At 45.6% G+C, this 23711-nt stretch overlaps 1 protein-coding gene across 1 annotated transcript; it reads left to right on the top strand.

Moving 5' to 3' along the window:
• The first annotated feature begins 3352 nt into the window (after nucleotides 1–3352).
• Nucleotides 3353–23054, top strand: FBXO21 (F-box protein 21). The gene is made up of 12 exons (XM_084539093.1): nucleotides 3353–3573; nucleotides 6432–6567; nucleotides 8254–8348; nucleotides 10444–10565; nucleotides 11776–11922; nucleotides 12745–12878; nucleotides 13111–13247; nucleotides 14011–14187; nucleotides 14990–15122; nucleotides 17658–17848; nucleotides 18857–19014; nucleotides 22407–23054. Exons 1-12 carry the CDS (start codon nucleotides 3368–3370, stop codon nucleotides 22583–22585), a joined length of 1815 nt encoding a protein of 604 aa, XP_084395219.1. The 5' UTR covers nucleotides 3353–3367; the 3' UTR covers nucleotides 22586–23054.
• Nucleotides 23055–23711: the final 657 nt, after the last annotated feature.

The following is a 23711-nucleotide window of genomic DNA, read 5'->3' as shown; positions in this document are numbered from 1 at the left end:
GGAGCCAAGGCTTGCAGAAGTATTTCTGGGGCTGAGGAGCGCAGCACGGAGCTGAGCCGCAGGTGTTCTTCTGCATGGCCTGACTGCAGTATTGGGACGCGGCTCTCCGTAGGGCTGGTTGAGAAATCTGCTAGTGAAAAATGCCGGACAAAGTGTTTTTCTTCTGGGGGCATTCTTAGTACTTCAAAAATAAAAAGATGAGATGTTTAAAAAGTCAACCTAAAAGACCAACTGATTTGGGGGCTTCTTTTTGTTGCTTTGTTTTCACGTGTTGGCTTTGAGTGGGGAAATCAAAAAAAATTTTTGGATGAAATTTGGATTTTATCCCCACAATAATTGCTAATGGAGATTTTATAATTTTCCACAGGCAATACAACTGCCTTAATACATATTCAGCTCCAACAAGAGGCACTGGTACTGCTTACTTACAACCCTATTTTTTATTTTTCTCTTGTGTGATCGTGGTATGGAATCATGTCTTAAGAAGATACACTTTACAGAACCCAAAATTTCAGAATCTTCCCGTGCCCAGCATCGAAGTGATGGCTTCAAAGCCAATGAAATTCAATGCAAGATGTCTGCTTTGCTAGAATTCTATAAAATAGCTGTATGTCCAGAATGCCCAAGGTTAAATGTGCTCTGCTGCCTTGAGATGCCTTCAGAAACCCTGGGATCTATATGCTAAAAAGAGCTTGAGAATAGGTTCCTTAGTCTGTAGAAACATCCCAAGTTCTTCTAGATTGTACACAATTCCCCAGGCGGTAGATGAATAGAGTGAGATGACTTTCAGCCAGGACTCATTGCTTTTTAGACTGCATGTAGTTAGAAACATGAGTTCTGCCAGCCACCCAGGGAATTTGATATTCAGTGCCAATTAATTTTTGTAATAGGAACAGGGATTTATTCCCTTGATTTCCTTAGGCACCTTTGAAAAGCATAAGCATCAAAGGTTGGTTTGTAGGTGTTTTGTTTTTGTTTTGTTTTGTTTTGTTTTGTTTTTTTCTGGTGGCCTTTTTCCTGAAGAGCAGTGGTTCCAAGCTGAGAAAGGAGACCACTCTGTGAAGGTAGGAGCTTTGGGGCAGGCAACTCCCAAGATTTCCACTGCAGAGGTTTTCTAAACTCTTCAGATGTGGGTAAATTCTGCTCTGCTAGATGGGACTCCAATTTCTCTTTACTCTCTGGTCCTCCTGCTCCTTCCTCCCTCCCCTGAGCGCCTCCTCATGTCACCGTGCCTTCATTTGGTTTGTAAAGTGATGCCATGATTTAAGACTGGCACATTGACTTCACTCTCACTTCCCATCCCATAAGACAGGTATGTGTGGAGGGGGGTGTTTATTTTGTAAACGTGCTTCTCATGTGATTCTAAGGTAGGTTTCTTCTGAGGAGTGAAGGGGTGGGGACAGCGGGAGCAGGGATGAGCCGGTGTTGTATTTGATCATACCAGTGCTTTAAGCGGTCAGAAACATGGTTTTCCCCTACCTCTGAGCTCTCAATGCTGCTAAAATCTCTGCCATTCGTACAATGTACTCCAGCCCCCTCTCTCGGACTGACTCTGGCTCTGTTTGCAAGATATCCACATTGTTCTAAAGCATGCACCTCTTTCTGTATAGTTCCGATCTTCTGATTTTATGGAATACTTATGCCTGTTTGCATTACAGTCAAAATAAAAAAGTGAACTAAAATACAGCAGACATCGGTCTTCTCTTATCTGTGTGTTTTTAATGCTCAAAGGCCTCTTCTGATAACTTGGCCTTGCTCCTTCTCGCTACCTGCGTAATGTCAGAGCGCTATAAATAGGACGATAGCGTCAATCAGCGATATACACTTATCTGCAAGACACAAACACTTTCTTGTAAGGTTGTTCGACTTCACAGCATTACATGTTTCACATCACTTATACCATGTCCACTGGGAAAACAGCATAGCTGAGCAAGGAGGGCTGTTTGCATGCTATCTGTTGGGCAGATAGGGGCATTCAGCAGTTTTACCCTAGGCATTGCTGCAGCGACACCTCAGATTCAGCAGCAGCGTTACCTTGGACATCACCAGTTACCTCAGAGACCGCCGTGGTGCTGCCTCAGACATGGCGGTGGTGTTACCTCAGATGTGATGGCAGATACGATGCGTTAGACATTGCCAGGTCGTTATAGCAGCCACAGCAGCAGATGCTGTGGTGTCAACTCAGTCCCTACAGTGGTGTTACCACAGCAAGAGCATTACCTCAGACATCGCAGTGTCACCTCAGGTATTACTGCAGCCATGGAGGTGGCGTTACCTCAGGTGTTGCCACATATTTGGTGTCTGCATTCCCTTGCTATTAGGGACGTGGTTTAGTGGGTGATATTGGTGGTAGGGGGGTGGTTGGACCATATGATATTGGAGCTCTTTTCCAGACAATGATTCTATGATTACACAGCCACCCTAGTGGCATTCCCTCAGGTATTACCGCAGCCACATCAGTGGCAGTGTAACCTCAGGTATTACTGCAGCCATGGAGAGGGCACTACCCCAGGTACCACCATATAGGTGCTGGCAGCATTCCCTCAAGTATTATCAGAGCCATGTTGGTACAGTGTTACCCCAGGTGTTACCACAGCCACGGAGGTAGCAGCATTACCTCAGGTATTACTGCAGCCATGGAGATAGGGTTACTTCTGGTATTACCAGAGCCACAACAGTGGCATTCCCTCAGATACTACTGCAGCCATGGAGATGGGGTTACCTCAAGTACCACCACGTATGTGTTGGCAGCATTCCTTGGGTATTACCAGAGCCATGCTGGTGGCAGTGTTTTACCAGAGACATGGTGGTGGCATTCCCTCAGACGTTACCAGAGCCATGGAGGTGGTGTTACCTCAGGTATTACCAGGGCCATGCTAGTGGCATTCCCTCAGGTATTACCACAGCCATGGCAGCGTTACCTCAGGTATCACCACAGCCATGGCAGCGGCATTCCCTCACACATTACCACAGCCATGGCGGAGTTACTTCAGGTATTACCACAGCCATGGCAGTGGCATTCCCTCAGGTATTCCCACAGCCATGGCGGCGTTCCCTCAGATACTACCACAGCCACAGCAGCGGCATCCCCACAGCCATGGCGGCGGCGGCGGCAGCGCCACCCCCAGCAATCCTCCCCCCTGCCCGGCCAGCCCCGTTGGCACGATGCAGACAGCCCAAAGCTGGTAGGGACGGGCAGCGCTCGGGGGGAAGGGGGGGCAGCCATACAGCTCCCCTCTCCAGCGTGAACTTTACAGACGCTCCCTAGCGCCCGCATTGCCGGCCGAGGAAGGAAGCGACGCTCCCTAAGCCCTGCCCGCAGGGGAAGAAGAGGGGGGGGGGGGAGCCGCTCAGGTAAACACCCAAGATGGCGGCGGCGGCGGGAGGAGGAGGAGGAGGCGGTGGCGGCGGGCGGCCGGGCCTGGCGGAGCTGCCCGGGGAGCTGCTGGAGCTGATCCTGTGCTGCGGGGTGCTGGGCGCCGCCGACATCGGGCGGGTGGCCTGCACCTGCCGCCGCCTGCGGGACGCCTGCCAGCCCCGCGGCAAGGTGTGGCGGGAATGCTTCCGCCTCAGGTGGGCAGCGCCCGGGGGGCGGGCGGCGGGAGGGAGAGGAGGAGGAGGAGGAGGAGGAGGGAGGGGAGGAAGAGGGAGGAGGAGGAAGAGGAGGAGAAGGGGGAGGAGGGAGAGGAGGGGAGGAAGTAGAACGGGAGGAGGGGGGAGGAAGAGGAGGAGGAGGAGGAAGAGCAGGAGGTAGAGGAGGAATAGGAGGAGGTAGAGGAGGAGGAGGAGGAAGAAGAGGGAAAAGAGGAGAAGGAAGAGGAGGAGAAGGGGGAGGAGGAAGAAGAGGAGGAGGAGGAATAACAGGAGGAAGAGGAGGAGGTAGAGGAATAGGAGGAGGAGGAGGAAGAAGAGGACAAAAAGGAAGTAGAGGAATAGGAGGAGGAGGATGAGAAGGAAAAGGAAGAGGAGGAAAAAGAGGAAGAGGAGTAGAAGAATACGATGAAGGAGAGGATGAGGAGGGATAGGAGGAAGTAGAAGAGGAGGAAGAAGAGGAGAAGGGGGAGGAACAGGAGGAAGAAGAAGAGGAGGAGGAGGGATAGGTGGAATAGGAGGAGGAGAAGTGGGGGTGAGGGAGAAGAGAAGATAGGAGAAGGAGGAAGAAATGGAGGTGGAAGAGGAGGAAGAAAGGAGGGGGACCGGGAACAGGGTGCACACACTGTGTCTGTCTGCTGGCCTCCCGGCCCCACTGCGCTGTGCTCTCGTTTTTTGCAGCCACCCCAGCAGCCACAGAGGTTTGTCCTGTCCCAGGACGAGGCTTTGGGTTGATGTTTGCTGCTTGGGGTTTCATTTAGCCCCAGGGTGGTCACAGTGTGCCTCGTGGGGGGCACAGCCCTGCTGAAGCCCCTGGAGCTGTTGAATTGGCTGTGTTGCTTCCTTTCATGGCTGCAGGAGCACCAGGCGTTCGCTGGGGCCACCAGCCTGTCTAGAGCAGGGCACGCTCATCTGCTGCCTGCTTTTGTCTGTGTTTTGGCACAGGAAAAGCAGCAGTATGCCTGTAAACACTTGGCTTCGAGAACTCAGCAGAGTTAAACGAGGGGGTTATTCCCTCTCCTCCCTTGAAAAAAGGCTGCCTGACAATTACAGCCTCCCCTTTTCAGCAAGCTAGAGCTTGGCATGGCTGGCCAAGTATTTTCACCAGTTCAGCGGTTCTAATTTCTGAAGCAAACCTGAACTTCTACAAGTGCTTCAGATCCGACAGTTGAAATTGAGTGTGGTGGGCGATTAGCACATGCTGCAGTCCTCCTCTGTCTCTGATAATAGAGCTTTTGGCAGGAGTGTGCATGTTGACCTCGTCGTCCTGGCAGGATTCCACCTTGCGTAATTATGTTTTATTTTCCAAAAATCATCAATGTAATTTCAACCCAAGAAATCATTGTTTCTCCTGCTACAATAAATGATCGTAACTGTTATTACGACGTGGCTGCATTTCAGCGATAGATGAACAGCCAGGGATCCATTAGGAGAAAGGTTACTGTGTGATGTGAAGCTATTTGGTTAGTCTTTGACTTTATTGTGTAACTGTGATGGCAGTGCAGTTTTATTTTTAACAGGCAGTAAAATGTCTTCAGGGTGTGGATGGACAGAACAGTGCATTTTGGTCTGTTGCTAAAAATTATTATACGGAAGTAGTGATTTAAATATTTGGCTGTAAATATGCAGATAGGGATGTAAGAATTATCCTGTGTGTATATATGTATTATTTTCTATATAAATATATATATATATACACACACAAATTACTATTTATATTTATTTATATAAATAACCTGAAAAGAACCTAAGGCAATTCATGTAGTTGAAGAAAGATAACGCTGTAAAAAAAACAATGTTAACCAACAGAATGTCAAAATGTGGGGGAAAAAAAGCCCCCCTGCAAATTACAGGAGGCCTTTCTCTTGTCTTTCTGTCCCATGCTGTCCAAAATATTTCCACCTGTGCTCATCCTGCCTCACATTCATACCCAAATGGTCTCTCTGCCTTCAGAAGAGTCACGGGTATAGCTGCACTGGCATATATTTTATTGCGTAGGGCTGTGTAATGGCAGCATGTGCCCACTTCAATAGGAAAGATGCTGGTGGGGGTAATAGTCCCCAAAACACTGCCTTTAAGTTAGGCTTTCTGTTTGCATACCTTGAAATGCTTCTTATTAAGCTATAAATTGTGTGTTAGCTTTTAGACTTGGTAAAGCAGGTCCAGCTTTCTTTTACACGAAAGGGGTTCGGTTTGGGGTTTATTTTTTAATATTTCTTATATTAAAAATGACCTGCAAAGTCATCTAGCTGTCACGATTTGACTTCAGAACTCTGTTTCCCTCCAGCAGATGCTGCCACCAGCGAGGTAGTAGAGGAAGCTCTGGTTTGTGCGTCCTTTTAATTAGACCCACAAGGGTAGGAGGAAGAACACAAGACAGTGAATTCTCTTTGTTAGTTGGCAAGTTAGCTTGAACGTGGTACATCTTCAGAATAGCAAACTTTTCTATTATAAAACTCTTTATTTGTTTTACTGATGCAATACCTGTGTTTATCTTGGAAAGCTCTGGAGGAAATTTCAGAAGTGTTCAGCAGGTATAGTTATTGAGATACCTGGAGTATGAACCTTTTGAAGGTTTCCTGTTAACATTTGCTGTTGACAGGCCACAGGAGAGCTTACTTTTAAAATAACCAGTAATACTGAGTTGAAATCAGTTGGATTTATGCTTTGATGCCTGAGTCAGTCATTGGATTAATTTGTACGATTACATCTGAGGCTGTATTGTCTCTTGTCAGTGGCTCAACTCCTCAAGCCACGTGGTTACAACTTTTTACAGTTCTGGAGATCCTCAGCAATGCTGAAATACTAATGAACCTGTTCGCTTCTGTCTTGTTGTGTAGGTGGCCATCGCTGCTGAAATACTACAGCCACACAGACGGTGTTAGCTGGCTTGAAGAATACAAAGCACGGCACAATGCTGGACTAGAAGCCCAGAGAATTGTAGCTTCGTTCTCCAAAAGGTTCTTTTCAGAGCACGTAAGTCATCCCTGTGCATGTGCAGTAGCCTAGCTGTTTCGTTAGTACTTTGTAGCAGTTTCAGGTCTCTCCCCACATATTTTTCAGCTGTGCAGTCAGAATTCGTATTGCCTCACTTTATGTGAGAATGCTAGACTGCCGGCCAAAATGAGAGAGATGGTCCAAAATCCAAAGGTACAAACTGTGCAGAGTCCAAGGCACGTTCTGCAGACCACATATGGCTGTTGCTGAGATCCTCATTGTGTCTTTATGAGCTCTTTGCTCATCGCTGCATGTTCAGACCTGGATCTATGAGCTCAGCGACTTCTGAAGGACTGATAGTTTCTTTGCACATACCACGGCCTATCAATTTATCTCCCTGCAGGCCTCGTGCAAGGATATGCTCCTCTGAGAGTTGTCAGGAATAATTTGAAAGCAGGACTGAAGCACAATAGGTTCATTGAATTGGAAAGCATATTATTCAAGCTCTTTACCTAACCATGACACCACACTTGTGTCTTGTGTAAAAAGTGAAAATTTAGTCTCTCAGAAAAACTTACTTAAGCATGGAACATCAGTTTCATTGTCTGTTTGCTCAGTTGGTGGCTGTGGGTCTTGGCTACCTATAAGGTTTGGGTCAACCTGAAATTCTGTGAAATAGACTTAAAAGCTGCACATAACTAAAGCTGAATTAAAAAGTTCATGCTAGAGCCAGTAAATGGCCACTCCTCTCTATCTCCTTCACAAATACATTGTGGTCCAGTGAAGAAATCCCCAGAGGCATTGGAGACCCATATCAAAGTCTGATTTTATGCTGGCAACTGTTTTTTGTTTTTTTTTTCCCCAGAGAGAAAGGCCATGAGGCCAGTAGAAAATTAGGAGATGCATATGTCTTGGCTCTTCTGTTTGACCTATTCCACTGTGGTTGCAGCAGCTAGACATTTTAATGTGGTGAAATGTGTGTCAGGGCATTAACCGACCGCAGAGCCTCCTGGCTTCCTACTGTTTCAATCACGTATGCAAGGACTGTTGAGAGACCATTACTCAGCAATACCCAAATTCCTAAAAATTAGGACTGTCTCCTGTGGGGCTAGAAACTGCAGCTCGCTTCTCTGCTTAGAATTGCAGGGAGGAGACTTTTCAACCCAATTCTGCTAGATCCAGTGGAGTGCCACTAAGATACAGTATAACAGGAATCCCATTTTTTTCCTTAAACTTTGTTAATCTCCTGTATTGAAAAGCTTGAAAGCAAATAAGATTTTTTACAGTTCAACCAGAGTTTAAAAATTCCAATTTTTGCAAGAAAATGTTACGAATATAGACACACAAATTATTGCTTCAGTTATTTTTTTAGATTAACAACCTGATAGCTCCAGTTTGGCCCTTGTCAATATTGCTTAAACAGTTGAGGTTTGAGACTGAAATGAGAGCTCCTGCTCCTTCGTTCATTTCTCCAGGAGCAATCTGCTACTCTAGGGAGGGTATGGAGAGGTTTAGTCAGCCACAGGCAGTTGTTTCCACCTTAAAGCTTGTGCCCAGGCTGCGTGTGATCTGAAATGCCAGGGCTGGTCCATACACCTCTGCAGGAGCCCCAAATGCTGTAGTAGTTAGCTCAGGTTGCTGTAGGGTTTTGAGACTTTCTATGAAATCACGTTCTTTAAGAAACAATCTCTTGTGCTCTGCATAATTCGGTGTCTGATTTGGCAGGTCCCCTGTGATGGATTCAGTGACATCGAGACTCTTGGATGCCCAAGTCACTTCTTTGAGGATGAGCTGATGTGTATCCTTAACATGGAAGGAAGGTAAGAAAGAATAAGAAGTATTAGAAGTGGAAGGGATTTTCTCCTTTCAGTGGCTAAAGAAGAATGGTACTGTGATGGGTGCCTGATGTCAGCTTCACTCCTTTCATCGCCCCAAAAAACAACATCCCCAGCCTTGCTGAGGCTGGGGAGAATTACTGTGCGTTTAATTGCAGAACACATTTAATACTCCCAGAAGAACCCGTGTAAACCATTCTACAAGAAGGAGGTCCTCTGGCTTCATGTTGCTGTTTGTTGCTTGCTTGTTTCCTTGCAAGTTCACAACAGTTCTCTCAGTATGCGTACTTGCCTCTCTGCAGTAGTTTTGACTTAAGGATTTCTCCTGTTCTTTTTTTTTTGTTTCTATTTGAACCTGGACCAGTTTGCTGAACTGATTTGCAGGATGGGCCTACAACACAGGAAGGAACAGCAGTACTTCACTGTGGATTGCCACTGTAAATCCCTCCCCACATCATGAAACCACAGCCTTTTTTTTTTTAATTTCTTCTGTTGCCTTTCTTAGCTGTAGTAGATAGGTATGTTTTTTGTCCCCAAATAAACATCTGAGTTTAATTGAACCACTGCAAAATTTGCAGCTTGGTAAATTCTTTGGACAGGTGAAATGCCAAGTGGGTAAATAAAACTTTTGGTTCACATCTGCCTGGGTGTTCTCATTACCATGGGTAACACTGAGTGAGATGAATAGTTCACAGGCTTGCTTAAAGGCTTTTCTGTTGGTACCATATAAACAATGCTGTTTTTGCTGTGATACAAAGCAGCAATACATTTGTCTCAATGGGGTCTAATAGCCTTGATTAAAGGGACTGTTAGTAGAGCTTGGAAAAACATAACTGGAATGACAATCATCTCATTTTTGCCTTTTCACATCCATTTTATTACCTTCTCTATTTGAACTGGGACTAAACATCTCTCATTTGACAACTGGTTAAAAAGCTTTTGAGCCTTCGCACTGGCCAAATGCCTCCCAATAAAGCAGAATTGATGCTAATTACACCCTGATTAAGCTGTAGTCTTTGCCATTCAGGAGCATTAGGCTAAATCATTTCCCTGGAAGATATCCCAATAAAGCAGTTGTCCCTATTGAGCGTCCCAATGTATTGGAAGAGGATGAAGTGTTATGAGGTTTGATTGTTCTCCTGTTCGTTAGGATGGAGAAGACTGATTTGACCTGCAATCTGGAGGAGAGAACAGGCAAGCGGGAAAAAGATTTTTTCATGAAGAAAGGAGCTGGACTTGTTTTAAAAATATGGCAAGGACAGAGCCAGGATATCAGCAGAATCCTCTCTTGTGTTTGTGTCTGTTTTTATTTTTTGATTTTTGGTTTCAGGAGGCACCATTCCTAACTATTTGGTGTAAAAGTGTGTGCTGAAGCAATGGGTAACCCATTGCTGAAGGCCAGGGCTTGCTCAGATGTATGTGATTTGAACGCCTCTACGTTGGGCTGTAATATTTCCAGTGACCTCTTCAAATCAGCTCTCTGCTGCTTTTTGGGCACTCTACCTTCACTTCTTAATATAGAAAGTGTAAGGGATTTTACTATGAAAACTGTAAGGTTCTGGATTGTGTGATCTACAGGCCAACTATTGGTCTCTTCCAGCCTTTTTTGAGTAAAAAACACATTTTTCTCTGGCAATTTTGTTCTGAATATTATTGGACATACATTCCTGTCTCTCATCATTTTTTTTGATTGGTGAAATGATATTTTAATATTCTGGAGGGACACAGAGTCAGAGGACATTTTGTGAATAAAATATTGTATTTCATTCAGATATTCCTGAACTACTTTAAGCAGGATCTGTGTTGTTTCCTGTGATACTGTATCTTCTCAAAATGCTATGTTAGTGACAGGATAAAAACTGAAGATGATGGGGACAATATTTTGCAAGTGTTGTAAGTTGTGTTTCTTTTGATGATAAGTATGCTCTTAATGTTTACCTCTTTGGCTGACTCTGTGGTGTCATTGGTCTTGTTCAGAAAAGCAATGTCTAAAAGGTAGATGTCTTCACTGGAAAAGTTAAATGGAAAGTTCACTCTTGAAGTGCTTGTCTAATACAACTTCTTGTGTTTCATTGTGCAGGAAAGGCCTCACCTGGAAGTATTATGCAAAGAAAATTCTCTACTTCCTACGGCAACAGAACATATTAAAAAATCTGAAGGAGTATCTTCAACGCCCTACTGATCAGCAGTCATTTTTAGAGGGTAAGTCCTTAGCAGAAGTCCGATGCAGAGCAGTTAATGACAGCTTTCCATCATTGTTGTTTTACTTGGAGAGAAGCTTCCTTGCTTACATGTCAACTAGCCCCTGGACAGCGACTCAGAATTAAGTTTGGATTTTTGCTGTACCTAAAATCCTTAAAAAATTATGGTAATTGCATAGCATTACATCAATAATCAGCATTCCATTGGCTTCTTTCTGTGCTGTATGCTCAAATAGTTGTGCATGGACAGGTAAACAGAGAAGCAATGGAAAAAAGTTAAAATACTTGGATTTGAACAGTGCAGTGAAGAGATCAGCAGTAGTTCAGCATCCTGACCAGCTGACATTGCAGAAGCGTTTTAACTGTGGCCTAGGGGCTGAACAGGGCCTATCAGACCGAGTGATCTGATTTCAGGTCAGCTCCCTACCATCTCCTTTCCCCAGAAAGGTGAAAAACCTCTCTCCTTTCTCCTTGGACAAGAGCAAGGAGTATGCTGCAGGCAGGGTGAATCAGTGCAGGTGAATTGATTGCAGGTGAATATAGTTGATTTTAAGGTTGGGCAATATGGAGGCTTTGGAAAGAGCGTGGTTGACAAGATGACAAGGAGATTATTCTGAGAAAGGGCTATTTTTTTTCTGCAGAAGTTTGACAGGAGAGGGTTGGGCAGAAGAAAAATGAAAATCTGTTATAGCGGGTTTCTGACAGGAAGATGGAGGGCAGGCATGGAAGGATAAATGTAGCAGAAGAGGGAGCATTGAGCAAGAATGATGGCGATTGAGGATGTGGCAGGAAGAAATCAGAACTGACGCAGAAGTGAGGTTGAGGTTGTTTGAGGCTCTGAACAAGAAACATGAGCTGGGAGGATGCCAGGAGATGCAGTGTGACAGGAGTTGGCTGGTTAAGTAAGACTTGTCCAGCAGCATACTTGCTCAATGTACAAATCTATTGCTTTCCTTTTCAGAAAGGTGGGGTGGGAAATACAGAGTCTAACCGGCATTTATCATTGTCAGCTTGTTCTCTGCATTTTGTGATAAATCCAATATACAAATGAGAGTTTTGAGAAGAAAGTTGTTGTGTTGTGCTGCAATTTCTTGCTGTATACCATAGATGTGGAATTTAGAGTAGACAAAAATAAGCAAAAAACAAAACAAAACAAAAACAAAACAAAAAACAACTGAAGTCCTGTTTCTTATGTAGTTTGTTTTTTCCAGGTGCCGTTTTAATTGACCAATATTGTAACCCGCTGTCAGACATCTGCTTAAAAAGTGTCCAGGCACAGGTGGATGATATCACTGATAAAGTGCGCAAAGTCCTTCGGACGAAAAATGCGAGGCACCCCAGCTTGGCTTCCAAGGCAGGTACTGTATAAAAGCATATGCTTTACTGCAGACCATTTCTGCAGGTCTCAACAGAGGCAGATAAGGTGAAACAGCTGTTCAATTATTGAAGCTTAAAGCATTATTGTCCTTCATCCCATTGAAGCATGTTCTGACATTTGCTTAAACTATCATTCAGGCAGCAGCTGTTTGTTCAGCCGCAGAAGCTCGATAGCCCAAGGTTGTCCATCTGATGCTGTCTAGGCAAAAAGGATTGGTTTGTGGTGGTGTTATTTTTTTTTTTTCGTTTGTCCCTGAAGTCTTAAGCAGTCCTGATGTGTGTAGCAGAGCCGTGGGACAGGTCCTTTCCTCAGCAAGTCTTGGCAATCAGCAGCAATAGAAAAGGTATAGGCTTTTACCATCTCCAAAGGTCAGGCAGCATCTTACTTCTTGTGTTTTTATAAGCATTAGTCCAATCTTTGCTGCTTTTCAAAGAGGGAATGACTGGTCTGTCTGTGTCTGTATATCTAGAGTGGTCAAACTGGGACTCGAGCAGTGAAAGCACACTTCCCATGCCTGGCCAGTGAGACTGTCCAGCTACAGTGCTGTGCTGGCACAGGGTAGTCAGGGTCAGGTCCTGCAGCTGCAGGAGGAAACAAGGCAGCACTGATACGCAGCTGAGGTGTGTGGCAATCCGCTGAGCCGGGCCACACTGTAAGCAGAGCACTAGGGCTGTGTGCTCCAGCCAATCTCTTGACTATTTGAATCAAGATGTCTTTATGTTCTTTGTACGTAAAGGAATTTTGCTATGAGGTTCAGTGCATGAAGGTTAAGTATACTTGTCTTCTCTTTGTATGTTTTCAGGAGAGGTCCTGATTCCAGAAGTGGAGCTTCAGCGGCAGGTACTTGATGCTATGAATTGTGTCCTGTACGAGCAGTTAAAATACAAAGGAAATGAGCTGGATTACTATAACTCCCTGAATTCATACATTCACCAGGTATGTGCATGTTAGGCAAAACCTAGGAGGCTGCAAGGCTTGAAATGCTACTTGCGGTGTTTCATATGACAAAATGTAGTCAAAAAAAAATCTGTCTCTGAAGAGTAATTTCCTGTAAATTTCCTGTCATCTTTTAGTGCATATTCAGTTAAGATGGCGTGTTTTCATTTGCAAATTAAAACCTTGGAGTTTTTTTTTTTTCTTAATATCCCCCACTTTTCTATCCTTCCAGGTTTTGATCCGCAGGACAGGAATTCCCATCAGTTTGTCTGTGCTTTATTTAACAATTGCCAGGCAGCTGGGAGTCAAACTTGAGCCAGTCAACTTCCCTAGTCATTTTCTGCTGCGATGGTGTCAAGGAAAAGAAGGGTAAGTGATCTGCTGTCTTTTGAAGTTTTATCATTTTATTATTTTTTTTTTATAAAAGCCACAAAGAATTTACAGCTCCAAACCTACACCAGGATATTTAGTTATTTTCCATCCATAATTATAAGGAAAAGATCAGCTGTCTAGAGAAACTTTCCCAGAACTCAGTTCTTCTGTTAAGGAAATATAACAGGTTTCCTGAGTGTGAAATAATAGTAAGTATGAGGTGATTGTTCTCCTGTTTAATAAGATTACAAAAAAAAAAAAAAAGTGCTTATTTCACTTGACCTTTCACACAGAACAGCTCCTAGAGGCCATTGCGGTTCTACTGTGCACTCTTTCAATTCTCTGAGTCAGTGCGGGACACACCTTTGACCAGATTGTGGTCAATTTACAGAAATGTATATTTTGTGAATGACATCAGCAGTCCAATTCAGAGCCATGTTTTTGTCTATATATACCCCTTCTGGCAGTAGGCTTCAGATACCATATGTGTGGGCTCTGTTACACTTTACAGTGCAGCAGCATCATGTAATCTAGCAATAAATACAGCAAACCTGAAAATATGTGAAGGAAAGAACTGGAACAATGGAGTGAAAAACGAGAGAGAAGGTAGCAGGTGATCTCTTTGTATGATGGAGGGAGCTGAGGTATGAATGGCACATTTTTAGAAACAAGCTTGAAAGTGCTAGGAGAACAGAAATAGGTAATCCTGCTTTACCACAAGGCCCAGCATCACAGCTTGGTTTCCTTGATGTCTTATTAGAAGCACAGATATTTTTGACTACACTTACATTGACGCCTTTGGGAAGGGGAAGCAGCTGACCGTGAAGGAGTGCGAGTACCTTATAGGCCACCACGTGACAGAGGAGTTCTATGGGGTGGTGACTTCGAAGGAGGTCCTGCAGCGCATGGTGGGAAACCTCTTAAACCTGGGCAAGCGGTGAGTTGTAACTGAAGTCATCTGGCCCGTAAGGGCAGTGGGGGAAAAAAGGGCCCATGGTGTGCTGTCTGCCTGTCTGATACTGCCTCTTCGCAGTACTGGAGTGAGTGCTTTAAAAAGGCATCAGTCACACCAGGCAGTCTTGAAAGCTCTGGATGTCACATCGCAGTGTCTAGTTGCTTTTGATCACCTCCTGCAGCAGTATTGCATGGAAGCAAGAATAGATCGTTTTCACTCAAGAAAATGGACACAACTGTGTTGTGTTTTTTTTTTTTTTTTCTTTTTTTTTTTACTATGTGAAAAGCAGATAGGAACTGTTCCCTTGAGAACAGAGACCTTTATGATGACCAGGTAGGCATAAACCATATGCTTAAATGAGTAGATGGTGCTGTAGGATTGTTGACAATCTGCTTTTGTTTTCAAATGTCCTGCTAATCACTTTTCCAAGTAGCAACAGAAAGAAATCAGAGAGTAAAAGCATCTCTTTAGGTGTAATTAAGCAAGGGGAACAAAAGCAAATTTCAGAAGGAAGTGACAGAGTGAATTTTCTGAGTATGATCATTTGACCAAGTAGAATACTGGTGAAGTGGGAGGGTAGAGGCCTGTTTTCAATTGTGTAGCATTTTCCCTTTCCAGCAGGCTGTTGGATGTGATGAGTGACTCCAGGGCTGACTGTCACTTACATGGAGTGAGCATGCCTGTGCCTGTAGCACTGCTTTTGGTGGCTATCCCTGTACACCAGCGTATTAGGGATAGGAACTGAAGAGCTAGCCTTACAATTGAGTTTCTTTTTTGCTGGCAGAGAAAGCACTGATCAGTCTTATCAACTCTTGAGAGACTCGTTGGATCTGTACCTGGCCATGTATCCGGACAATGTGCAGCATCTAATGCTCCAGGCTAGGTTATACTTCCACCTGGGAATCTGGCCAGAAAAGGTACCTCGCCACTCGGTCATATGTTTTCTGATAGGCTAAGCATTATTAACACTAGTCTATTGATTTTTGGACTACATCAACTTGCATTACAGTCTGCCACAAGTTGTTTCTGTAATAAACACAATTGAACGAGTTATCACGTTTCGGAGAATCAATTTCTACTACGTGAAGCGAGGAAAGAGGATGACTCTTGCTTGCTCTAGGGGAAACTCGTGAGCAGCCTCAAGTCTGAGTCATAATTTATGATTTACAGCCCCAGTCTGACAATTTGTCTTAAAACCAATACTGTGGACTTGTAGCTAGCTGTAAAGTGTAAGAGGTAAGGACTCGGTATGCCTAGATTGAGGTGGTGGTGATAGGAGTCTGGCTGGAGTCACAGGAAAGGAACAATTACCATATCAGGAAACCTGTAGGAAATTATCTTTTGCAAACAACAAAGCTGTTCTCTGAAACTTTAGGTACACAATCAGCGGCTCTTGTGAAAAAGCAACTTAAAAAAGAATCCCAAGGACAGGGCTGTTAACATCACCTTCAGCCTTGAAGAATCCTGTGAGCGTGGGAAGGACAGTACAGACAGACAGCAAGTTGTCTAAGTCATCCGTGTCTTTGACTGAATTTGGGGGAGGCACAGGGAGAAAACATGTAACTCAACAAACAAAAAAGTATTTCTTTAGCACGTCACTGCAGCAAAGAGAGGTTTCTTTGTTGAAACTGCCTGTGCTTTAGTGGAATTCACTCCCTTAGGCACTGCCTGTGCCATATCCAAACGTTAGGTTTGGGTGATTCAGCAGAAGGATTGGCTGGACAGCTGGGCAGAAGGCAAAGCTCTTCCCACTAAATTAACTGAAACGTGACTGCTGGAGAAGGTGCCTTTCTTTTGAAGAACAAGTTGTGCTAAGTTTGCTGTTCCTTTCTTAGGACAGCAAGTTTTAGGGTTGCCACAGAAAAAGCAGCCCAAAGTAAGAAATTATTGGGGGGGCCCACTGAGCTGAAATGATGAGTGTACATAAATAGAGGAGAGCTAAATGAAATACTGGAAGTTTCCCCTTTCTGGCACTCAGCTTTGTGTTTGTGAGGCACGTGGGCTTTACGTACTTGCATTTTGCTGCCCCTCAGGACAGATAATGCCCCCCATGGCTGACTCTTGCATGTAGTTCTCTGCACCACTTTGCCAGACACGATGAAAATGTACAGCTCCAGACTTTTCCTATGGCATCCTCACGTTCATCCAGTCCTGCCAGGCTATCGTGTAGGATTACAGTTAGCCAGAGAAGCCTGTATGCCTGACAGAACAGAACATACCAGATTTCAGAGAGGTCTGCCAAACTTACGGAAAGTGGCACGAAATCTTAAAACTCAAGCAAAGCTGTCCAGAATGTTGTCCTGAATGTTTGCAAATAAAAGTAAATGAAATTGCCAAGAATCTCTGGCAGCCGTGGTCACTGTGCTAGGCCTTCCCCTTTCTGCAGGATTTTTCAGTTTTCACACCCTTCTTAAGGCAGTAAGATGCCTGCCAGCAATTTAAAGTGCTGAGAAGCCTGAGCAGTATTTCTTCTTTTCTTCTGCTTTTTTTTTTTGAGTTTATTTTTTTCAGTGCTGGACTGATGCTCATGCTGAGTAGCCTGAGGTCTCCTCTTCTGCCCCACTCTAAATTCAGGTTCACCAAAACTTGCAGCATGTGATCAAGGAGACAATCCTTGATCTCTTGCCAGTTGCTGAGGGGTGTCAGATTTTGGAAGTGAGGCAGCGTTTGAGGTGTTTGATGTTGAGATGGATGTGTCTGCCTTTTCCAAATCTGTTTAGACAACATTTTTGTTAAGAACAAGATGCAGGAAGATAAAAACTTGCGTTGCCTGCCTGTAACAAAACCGGTGGCAGCTGTTCTGTCCTGATGCTCCAATGGCATGCCAGAGGGTGTTGGTAGGCTGGTACTTTGGATCTACAGAGTCTGCTACTTTGGGAACACTTTTGAAGTCAGTGCCCTTTAGTTATCCTGCGTCAAGCAGGTTCTCTGTCTCCTGTTCACTATTTCATGTTACAGCATCGTACGGGTTATTTGCATTTCCTTCTGTGCTGAGGAACTTTTTAAAGCTAAAATGTTTGTTCTGGAGTACAGCAGAAGTCATCTGAAATCACTTCACAGCAGGGGTTCAGCAGACTAGCTTCAGAATTCTTCTAACATCTCAGAAACCTTGAAGCAGTGTCTTTGATGCCCTGTAGCTGAAACACGTGATGCCATTAGCTTGTATGACTTAGTTTTAGGGAGTTACTTTGTTCAGCAGTGCCCTTCCTTAGGAATAGGGAGCTTTAAAAATAGAGGAGAGCAATGTTTGCAATTCCTACAGGATAAGCAAGCGTTTACTCCTTGGAACCGTGTAGTTAGAGCAAAGGTTCTCGGTTCTGCGTGGAAAACTTGTGTGGCAGACTTCTAGGCCTGGGCTCTTAGACCCAGCTAACACGGGAAGTGTATCTGTTTGTGTTTGACTGCTGTAGAGGCTTGTTCTGAATCTGTCAATCTTGTTTTGCTTGCTGAAGGTTCTGGACATCTTGCAGCACATTCAGGCCTTGGATCCATCCCAGCACGGGGCGGTCGGGTACTTGGTTCAGCATACCCTAGAGCATATTGAGCGCCGGAAGGAGGAGGTGGGACCCGAGGTGAAGCACCGCTCGGATGAGAAACACAAAGAGGTCTGCTTTTCCATTGGGCTGATTATGAAACACAAGAGGTGAGCTCTTCAAAACCTCCCCTGCGCTAGCAGGAGGCTGCGCTGTAATGACGAGTGCAGAAGTGTTTGTTCTGGCCGTAATGAGACGGGGTTTTATCTGCCAAGGAGGTACCTGGAACAGAAAATGTCAGGCACATGCATCTATGCTGCATACCTCTTAGAAAAATGGGGGCAGCTCTGTCTCTCCTTCGAGAGAGCAAGCGTTTTTGCTGCTGCTTGTTTGCAGAGAGGTTTGCGAGGTGCCTCCTGTGAGTCATCATGTATCACAGATAAGAATTTCCACAGTCCAGAGCTCTCGAAGAAACATTTGTAATCGGTTAATGAGGGACTGTGGAACAGAACTGGTTTCAGAAGAGATGAGATGGCAAAGACAGCTTATGAATCTTACCCTGCGCTGTTATTAACTGCCTCTTCCTGCATTGCGCAGGGGCTTTGTGTTCCTGTCTGCACAGCCCTGCCAGAACGACGTGCTGGCACTCTGTGGCTGTGGCCATTCCTCCAAACAACTCAGCGAGACATCTGAAGCATATTTTAAGTGTCAGCAGTGTCAGTTATGATACCTCACAATTAATCTCATAAATACTCTGACAATAATGCTGGCTTTGTTTCTGGGAATTAGCACTGGGATTACCGTGTCTGCGTGATGGGAACAGGAGTAATTGCACAGCACGGTAGAGTGGTTGATTCCCCTCCCTGTTTCTTGTTTCCTGTTCTCCCTGTTGCTGACATCCCAGTCTCTTCCCTGCTCTCATTTCTTGTTCAAATTTGGCTTTCCTTTGTGCTCAGCTGTTTGTTCCTGTCTGTTTGCCCAGTCACTTCTAGTCATTTCCCACCCACCTCAGAACACAAACACGTACGCACACAAGTTTTTTTATAATGATGTTCTTCTCCTCTCCTCCTTGTGCCTGCTCACAGGAGGCTTCTGTTCCGTTTGTGCTCTATTAGCCTTGACGAAAAGAGCTGGCTCTGGAGTTTTCATAGCCTGTGTTGTGTATTCTTTTTAATTAGATATGGCTACAACTGCGTCATCTACGGCTGGGATCCTGCCTGCATGATGGGACATGAATGGATCCGAAACATGAATGTCCACAGCCTCCCACATGGCCCCCACCAGCCTTTCTACAACGTGCTAGTGGAAGATGGCTCTTGCAGATACGCTGCTCAAGGTGAGCAGGAGTCTCCTCAGTTTGCTGTCTGTTAAAAAGTGCAGTAGGAGAAGGCGACGCTTAAGTGATCAGCTCTTAAGTAGGAGGCATGAAGTGTAAGTTAAAGTTGGGGTAGGAAGGAAAATTGTCTTGAATTCACAGACATATTTTGTTTGATTTCTGTGAAATCAGTCCTGCTAGGGATGAACATTGAGGACCCCTTTGTTACAATCTCCTCTTGCCCTAGAAACAAGTGTGTGTTGGACACGATTGGTTTTATGGTATAAACCAGGATTCCTGCTTTTGGAAGAGCTAATTCAACTTTTTCTGAAGTTTAAAGTTCTGTCAGCAACTCTTGCTTTGTGAAATTATGGTCATGCTTTGGGAAGGACCTCAAAGTAGGGTCTTGTGAGAGAACACCCAAACTTTGCTTGTTTTAGGGCATGGTTCTGAACACCTTTCACCGAGAGACTTCGTGTGCTAAGATCCCAGAGAACACGAATAGTGTGGCTTTTGGTGCCATCTCTGGTAAGAAAGGGATAAAATGAATGCCTCTTCACAAATGCCAAGAGGTGCAGAAATCTCAGTTGTGTGTTCTTTATACACAGTACCATGAGCAAAATTCTTATCTCATGGTCAGAATATGAGGTTAGGATAAGGGAAGAAGTGTTGAACTCGGGTTAAAAAAGTCTGTAACTCTGTACATTGCAATCAGGGTGTTTCTTTATCTCCTGTTTTTCTCCCTGTGACACAGAGGCATCCCATCCAGCTGGCAGGGCAGCTGCACAACCCGATCATATTTTGTTAAGAGAAGATGCAGAAGCTGTTGAACAGGAAACTATGGACAAAATGCAGTTCAGCTCTTGCTAGGGTGTGCTCCTAGCATGTTCTGATCCCATACCTACGAGCAAGAGGTGTTTTTTCACGAGGGGACACTCCTACCTTTGTAGCCTGAAACACTTCAAGTGCAGGTGTTTCTTACCTTCCTGAGAGTCACATTATATTCAGTAGAACTAACAAAAAAAAAAGGATGGAGTAGAGGCACAGGACATTGCAGCACTACTTTATGGTTCATATTGAACAGTATTTTACTTCTTAAATAGTCTGGAAAAAAAAATATTTTGTGCCATGGATTAATTTTAAAATATGCACCTCAGTGGAAACTAACGTGGTATTTTTCCACAGCGCTTCTGGGGTTGAGTCATCTCATTTCTTATTCTCTAATTGTTTATAAACAAGTATAATCAGCTCTGATTACAGCTGGTTCCTGAGCACTTTGTGTTTTAGCCAGGCTGTAGTTTGAAACTGCTGTCAGTGGCATCCAAGAGTTTTGATACTGCTTGAGAAAACCAGGGGGTTGTCTTTGCTTGCTGAAGTCTTGCTGCCTGTCTGTTGAGTATCCCCTATAAAATACAACCTCAGATCACTTGGGAAGGGAGTATTTCATAACCTATTGACCTGGCTTTAAGGAGGGAATGGTAATATTTTTTTTTTTTAACTGAGTCTTTGTAGATTTAACCAGAAATAACACCAAGCTTATTATAGGTGTGCTCAGTTTGAGTCCTTCCTGTAAATCCGCAGGTTGAGCTGTCGCTAATTCCAAAACACCTGCCCTGTGCAGCAGGCTTGGTGTCTACCTGTCTGCTCTTGTCCTCCCTTTGTTTGCTTGCTGGCAGCACGGGCCAGGTACCTGCTGTTCCAAAACTGCTCGTCAGCACGTTTCTCAGGCTCCCCACCTTTTCAAATCTGCTTCTCCCATTCTCCTCCCCCCTGCCAGCTTCTGTTTCGTCACCGTGTCTGTCCGTTTGTGCACAGCTCACTGCTCAGCCCTGTTTCTGCAGGGCGTATCGCAGTGCAAATCATTCCCCTGTGGCTGTACGGGACGAGAAGGGGCCTTGCAGCCCACGGGACCACACCAGCCCGCTGGGGTGCAGAAAGCTCTCATGCTCTTGGCTGCACGCAGTGACATATGGTAGCTCTTACCAAAGTCCAGCTTGCTTCACAGAGCCTGCATGGATGAATACCACTTGTATGTGCTCTCTGAAGTGAACTGAGCATGTTTCAGAGGCAGATGGATTATTCTTGAACCATGTTCTCAGCATCCCAATGTGTTGCCCCCCTTACCTTGCAGATAAGCTACTTTGGGACACAGGCAGTGTTGTGTTTGTGTGTTTTTTTTTCCTACCTGTGTATCTGGCACTGTACTGGAAAAAATGACATCATCTGGGGACTGCTGCAGGGCACCTGCACAGGTGATTTATTGCTGGGCTGCCTCCCCGTCACCCTGATTTAAGCAAATAATCAGGGAGCAAACAGGCCCTTGGCTCGGGTCACCGTTGTGTTTTAATGCTAGTGCTTTGTTTACCTGTTGTGCTTCATCAGGTTAGCATTTAGTGCAAAGGAGGAAATGGGGTGCTCTGGGAAACAATTAACGTGCTCGTTCTGGGGGCTTCTTACTTCGGGAGCCTGGGATTTAGAAAAGTGAATTTTGCTGTGTGAGACATGCTTGGAAAGCAGGCTGGTGCCTTAGAGCTGCAAGGCACTCGAGGCTTTTTGATGGGAGAAGCTGGCGCCATACGTGTTTTTTAGGGTCCTAATTACAGTTAGGTATATTATTACGTTTAGGGTTTTGCCCTGTGATGTCTCTAGGGCATCCTAGAGGAAACTGGGGGTCACTGGGAGGCTTTTAGGGGGAGCTAGAGGGCACTGGGTGTCCCTGGTAAACCTGTGGAGGATCTAGAGTGCAGGGGAGGACCACAGGAGGCCTCCAGTGTGTGTGAGAGTGCACTAGAGAGCCCTGCAAGGCCTCCAGAGGCCTCTAGATTCCAGGAAGAGTTCTTATTATGCCTCTAGGGTGCAAGAAGAGGCTCAGAGTGTCTCCTGTGTTTCCCGGGGAGGTCTCTAGGGCATCCTAGAGGAAACTGGGGGTCACTGGGAGGCTTTCCAGGGGAGCTATGGGCACTGGGTGTCTCTGGTAGACCTGCAGAGGGCATCCTTGTGCAGTCGCCCACACCTTGGAGCGTTTGGATCTCCTGGAAACTGATCTCCCCTGGGACCTGAGGGAGCAGAGCTCAGTGCTGCAGCTTCTCCTTGCATTTACAAACAAGACCCGAGGTCCGCAGCGTGACAGCAGGTCAGCGTCCTGTGCTCCAGCCTAACGTCAGGCCAGGGGGTCTCAGGCAGGAAATATTTTGATGGCACTGGTAAATGGGGTCAGCATCAGCTAGGAGAATAGGTTCTGTAAGCGGTCCTACTGGGATATTCTCTGCCTGTTTTCCTGGGTTAGGGTTTTTTTTGTTGAAAGCATCAGGAGGCGGCGTTTGTAGAGCTCAGAGACACGAAAAGGAGTTGAGAGAGGCGCAGGATGTATGGCCTTCGTGGGGGAATAACTGATTTGTTTCCTCTCCTAACAGAGAACCTGGAATACAACTCTGAGCCTCGGGAGATTCCTCACCCTGACATCGGCCGCTATTTTTCCGAGTTTACCGGCGTTCACTACCTAGCAAATACCGAGCTAGAAATTCGGTACCCAGAGGATTTGGAGCTGACGCGCGCCACAGCTCAGAAGATCTACAGTTCAGGCAAGGAGTGAGTGCAAAAGGCGTTGTGAGGACAGAAGCAGCCGGAGTGTAGCTTTGCCCTCTTCTGCAAGACTTGCCTGGAAGGCAAGTTTGGTGACAATCCTTTGGCTTTAATGCATTGAAAACTGCATTAAACTTCATAACCGGTGCTATAGCATCTTTCCGTTGCCTGCCTGCCCATTCTGGCCCACGGGGACACGTCGGTAGCTGAGGCCAGGCGTAAGGATCTCGCAGGGACAGTCGTGCTAGGGAAGCGCCTTGTCCTACGGAAAGATTTGCCCCTACTGCTCGTTCCGTGATCGTCTTGCCTAGGAGGCTGGCGCAGTGAGACCCCTGGTGTGGAATACTGGAAGAAACTCCGACTTCCAGAGAAGTTGCTTGTCCTTGCGATGTTGTGGGGTTTTTGTTTGGTTGTTTTCGTTGTTGGGTTTTTATGTATATCTCATGCAGGTGATAGTTTTTAAAGCCTCCTCCTTTTGACTGTGTCTCCTCCGGTCTGAATCTTTGGTCGGATTGTGCTTCACCTCTGTAGTCTGATTGTTCACAGAGCTACTCTTCCCATTCTGAGCATCCTTATGGGCTGGGAAAGAGCCCCTGCAGCAAAACCAGAAGCAGCAGCAAGGCTTCCAGGGGTGCCAAGCACTGTGGTAACACCGAGGTCCAGCCGGCCACCTCACACCTGACACAGACTCTCCTAAAGCAGAAGACGAGCTGCCAGCCCTTTCCTGCACCTGCCAAACCCACCCAGCCCGTGTTCTTACCTTGTTCTTTGCTCTGTTCACTGTGTGTGTTCTTGTGACCTGTGGCACAGCCCTGAGTGCTCCCAGGACAACCCTGAGCCCCTCGGCACCGCTTCGGGGGAGCTCGGAGGTCGCTGTCGGAACAACCCCACGGCCCGTGGGGAGCTGCTGGTCACCGCTGCCTCTGGGCTGTGGGTGTTTATGCAATACAGTGGGATCGGGACTGGAAACGGGCCAGCCCTGGAGACAGACCAGCGGCGTGTGGAAGAGAGATGTTAATTCCTGCAGCTCGAGGCCTTTTTCCTTTTTGCCAAAGGAGAGCGGATTTTGGCGGGGGGTGGAGCGGGGACACGCACTGCAGTGCCCAGAAGGGAAGAGGCTTAGCAGCTCCCTGCAC

The sequence above is a fragment of the Aythya ferina genome, assembly GCF_964211825.1.
Source record: "Aythya ferina genome assembly, chromosome: 17".
Classification (NCBI taxonomy): Eukaryota; Metazoa; Chordata; class Aves; order Anseriformes; family Anatidae; genus Aythya; species Aythya ferina.
The sequence above is the reverse complement of the archived record's forward strand: the minus strand, read 5'-3'. Positions and strand labels throughout refer to the sequence as shown.

What these genes read in the sequence shown, in the direction of transcription:
- FBXO21 (XM_084539093.1), top strand. Translation starts at nt 3,368, where the DNA reads ATGGCGGCGGCGGCGGGAGGAGGAGGAGGAGGCGGTGGCGGCGGGCGG. An exon ending in TCAGCAGTCATTTTTAGAGG is followed by an intron (nt 10,566 to 11,775) that starts GTAAGTCCTTAG and finishes TGTTTTTTCCAG; the next exon opens with GTGCCGTTTTAATTGACCAA. An exon ending in CTGATTATGAAACACAAGAG is followed by an intron (nt 17,849 to 18,856) that starts GTGAGCTCTTCA and finishes CTTTTTAATTAG; the next exon opens with ATATGGCTACAACTGCGTCA.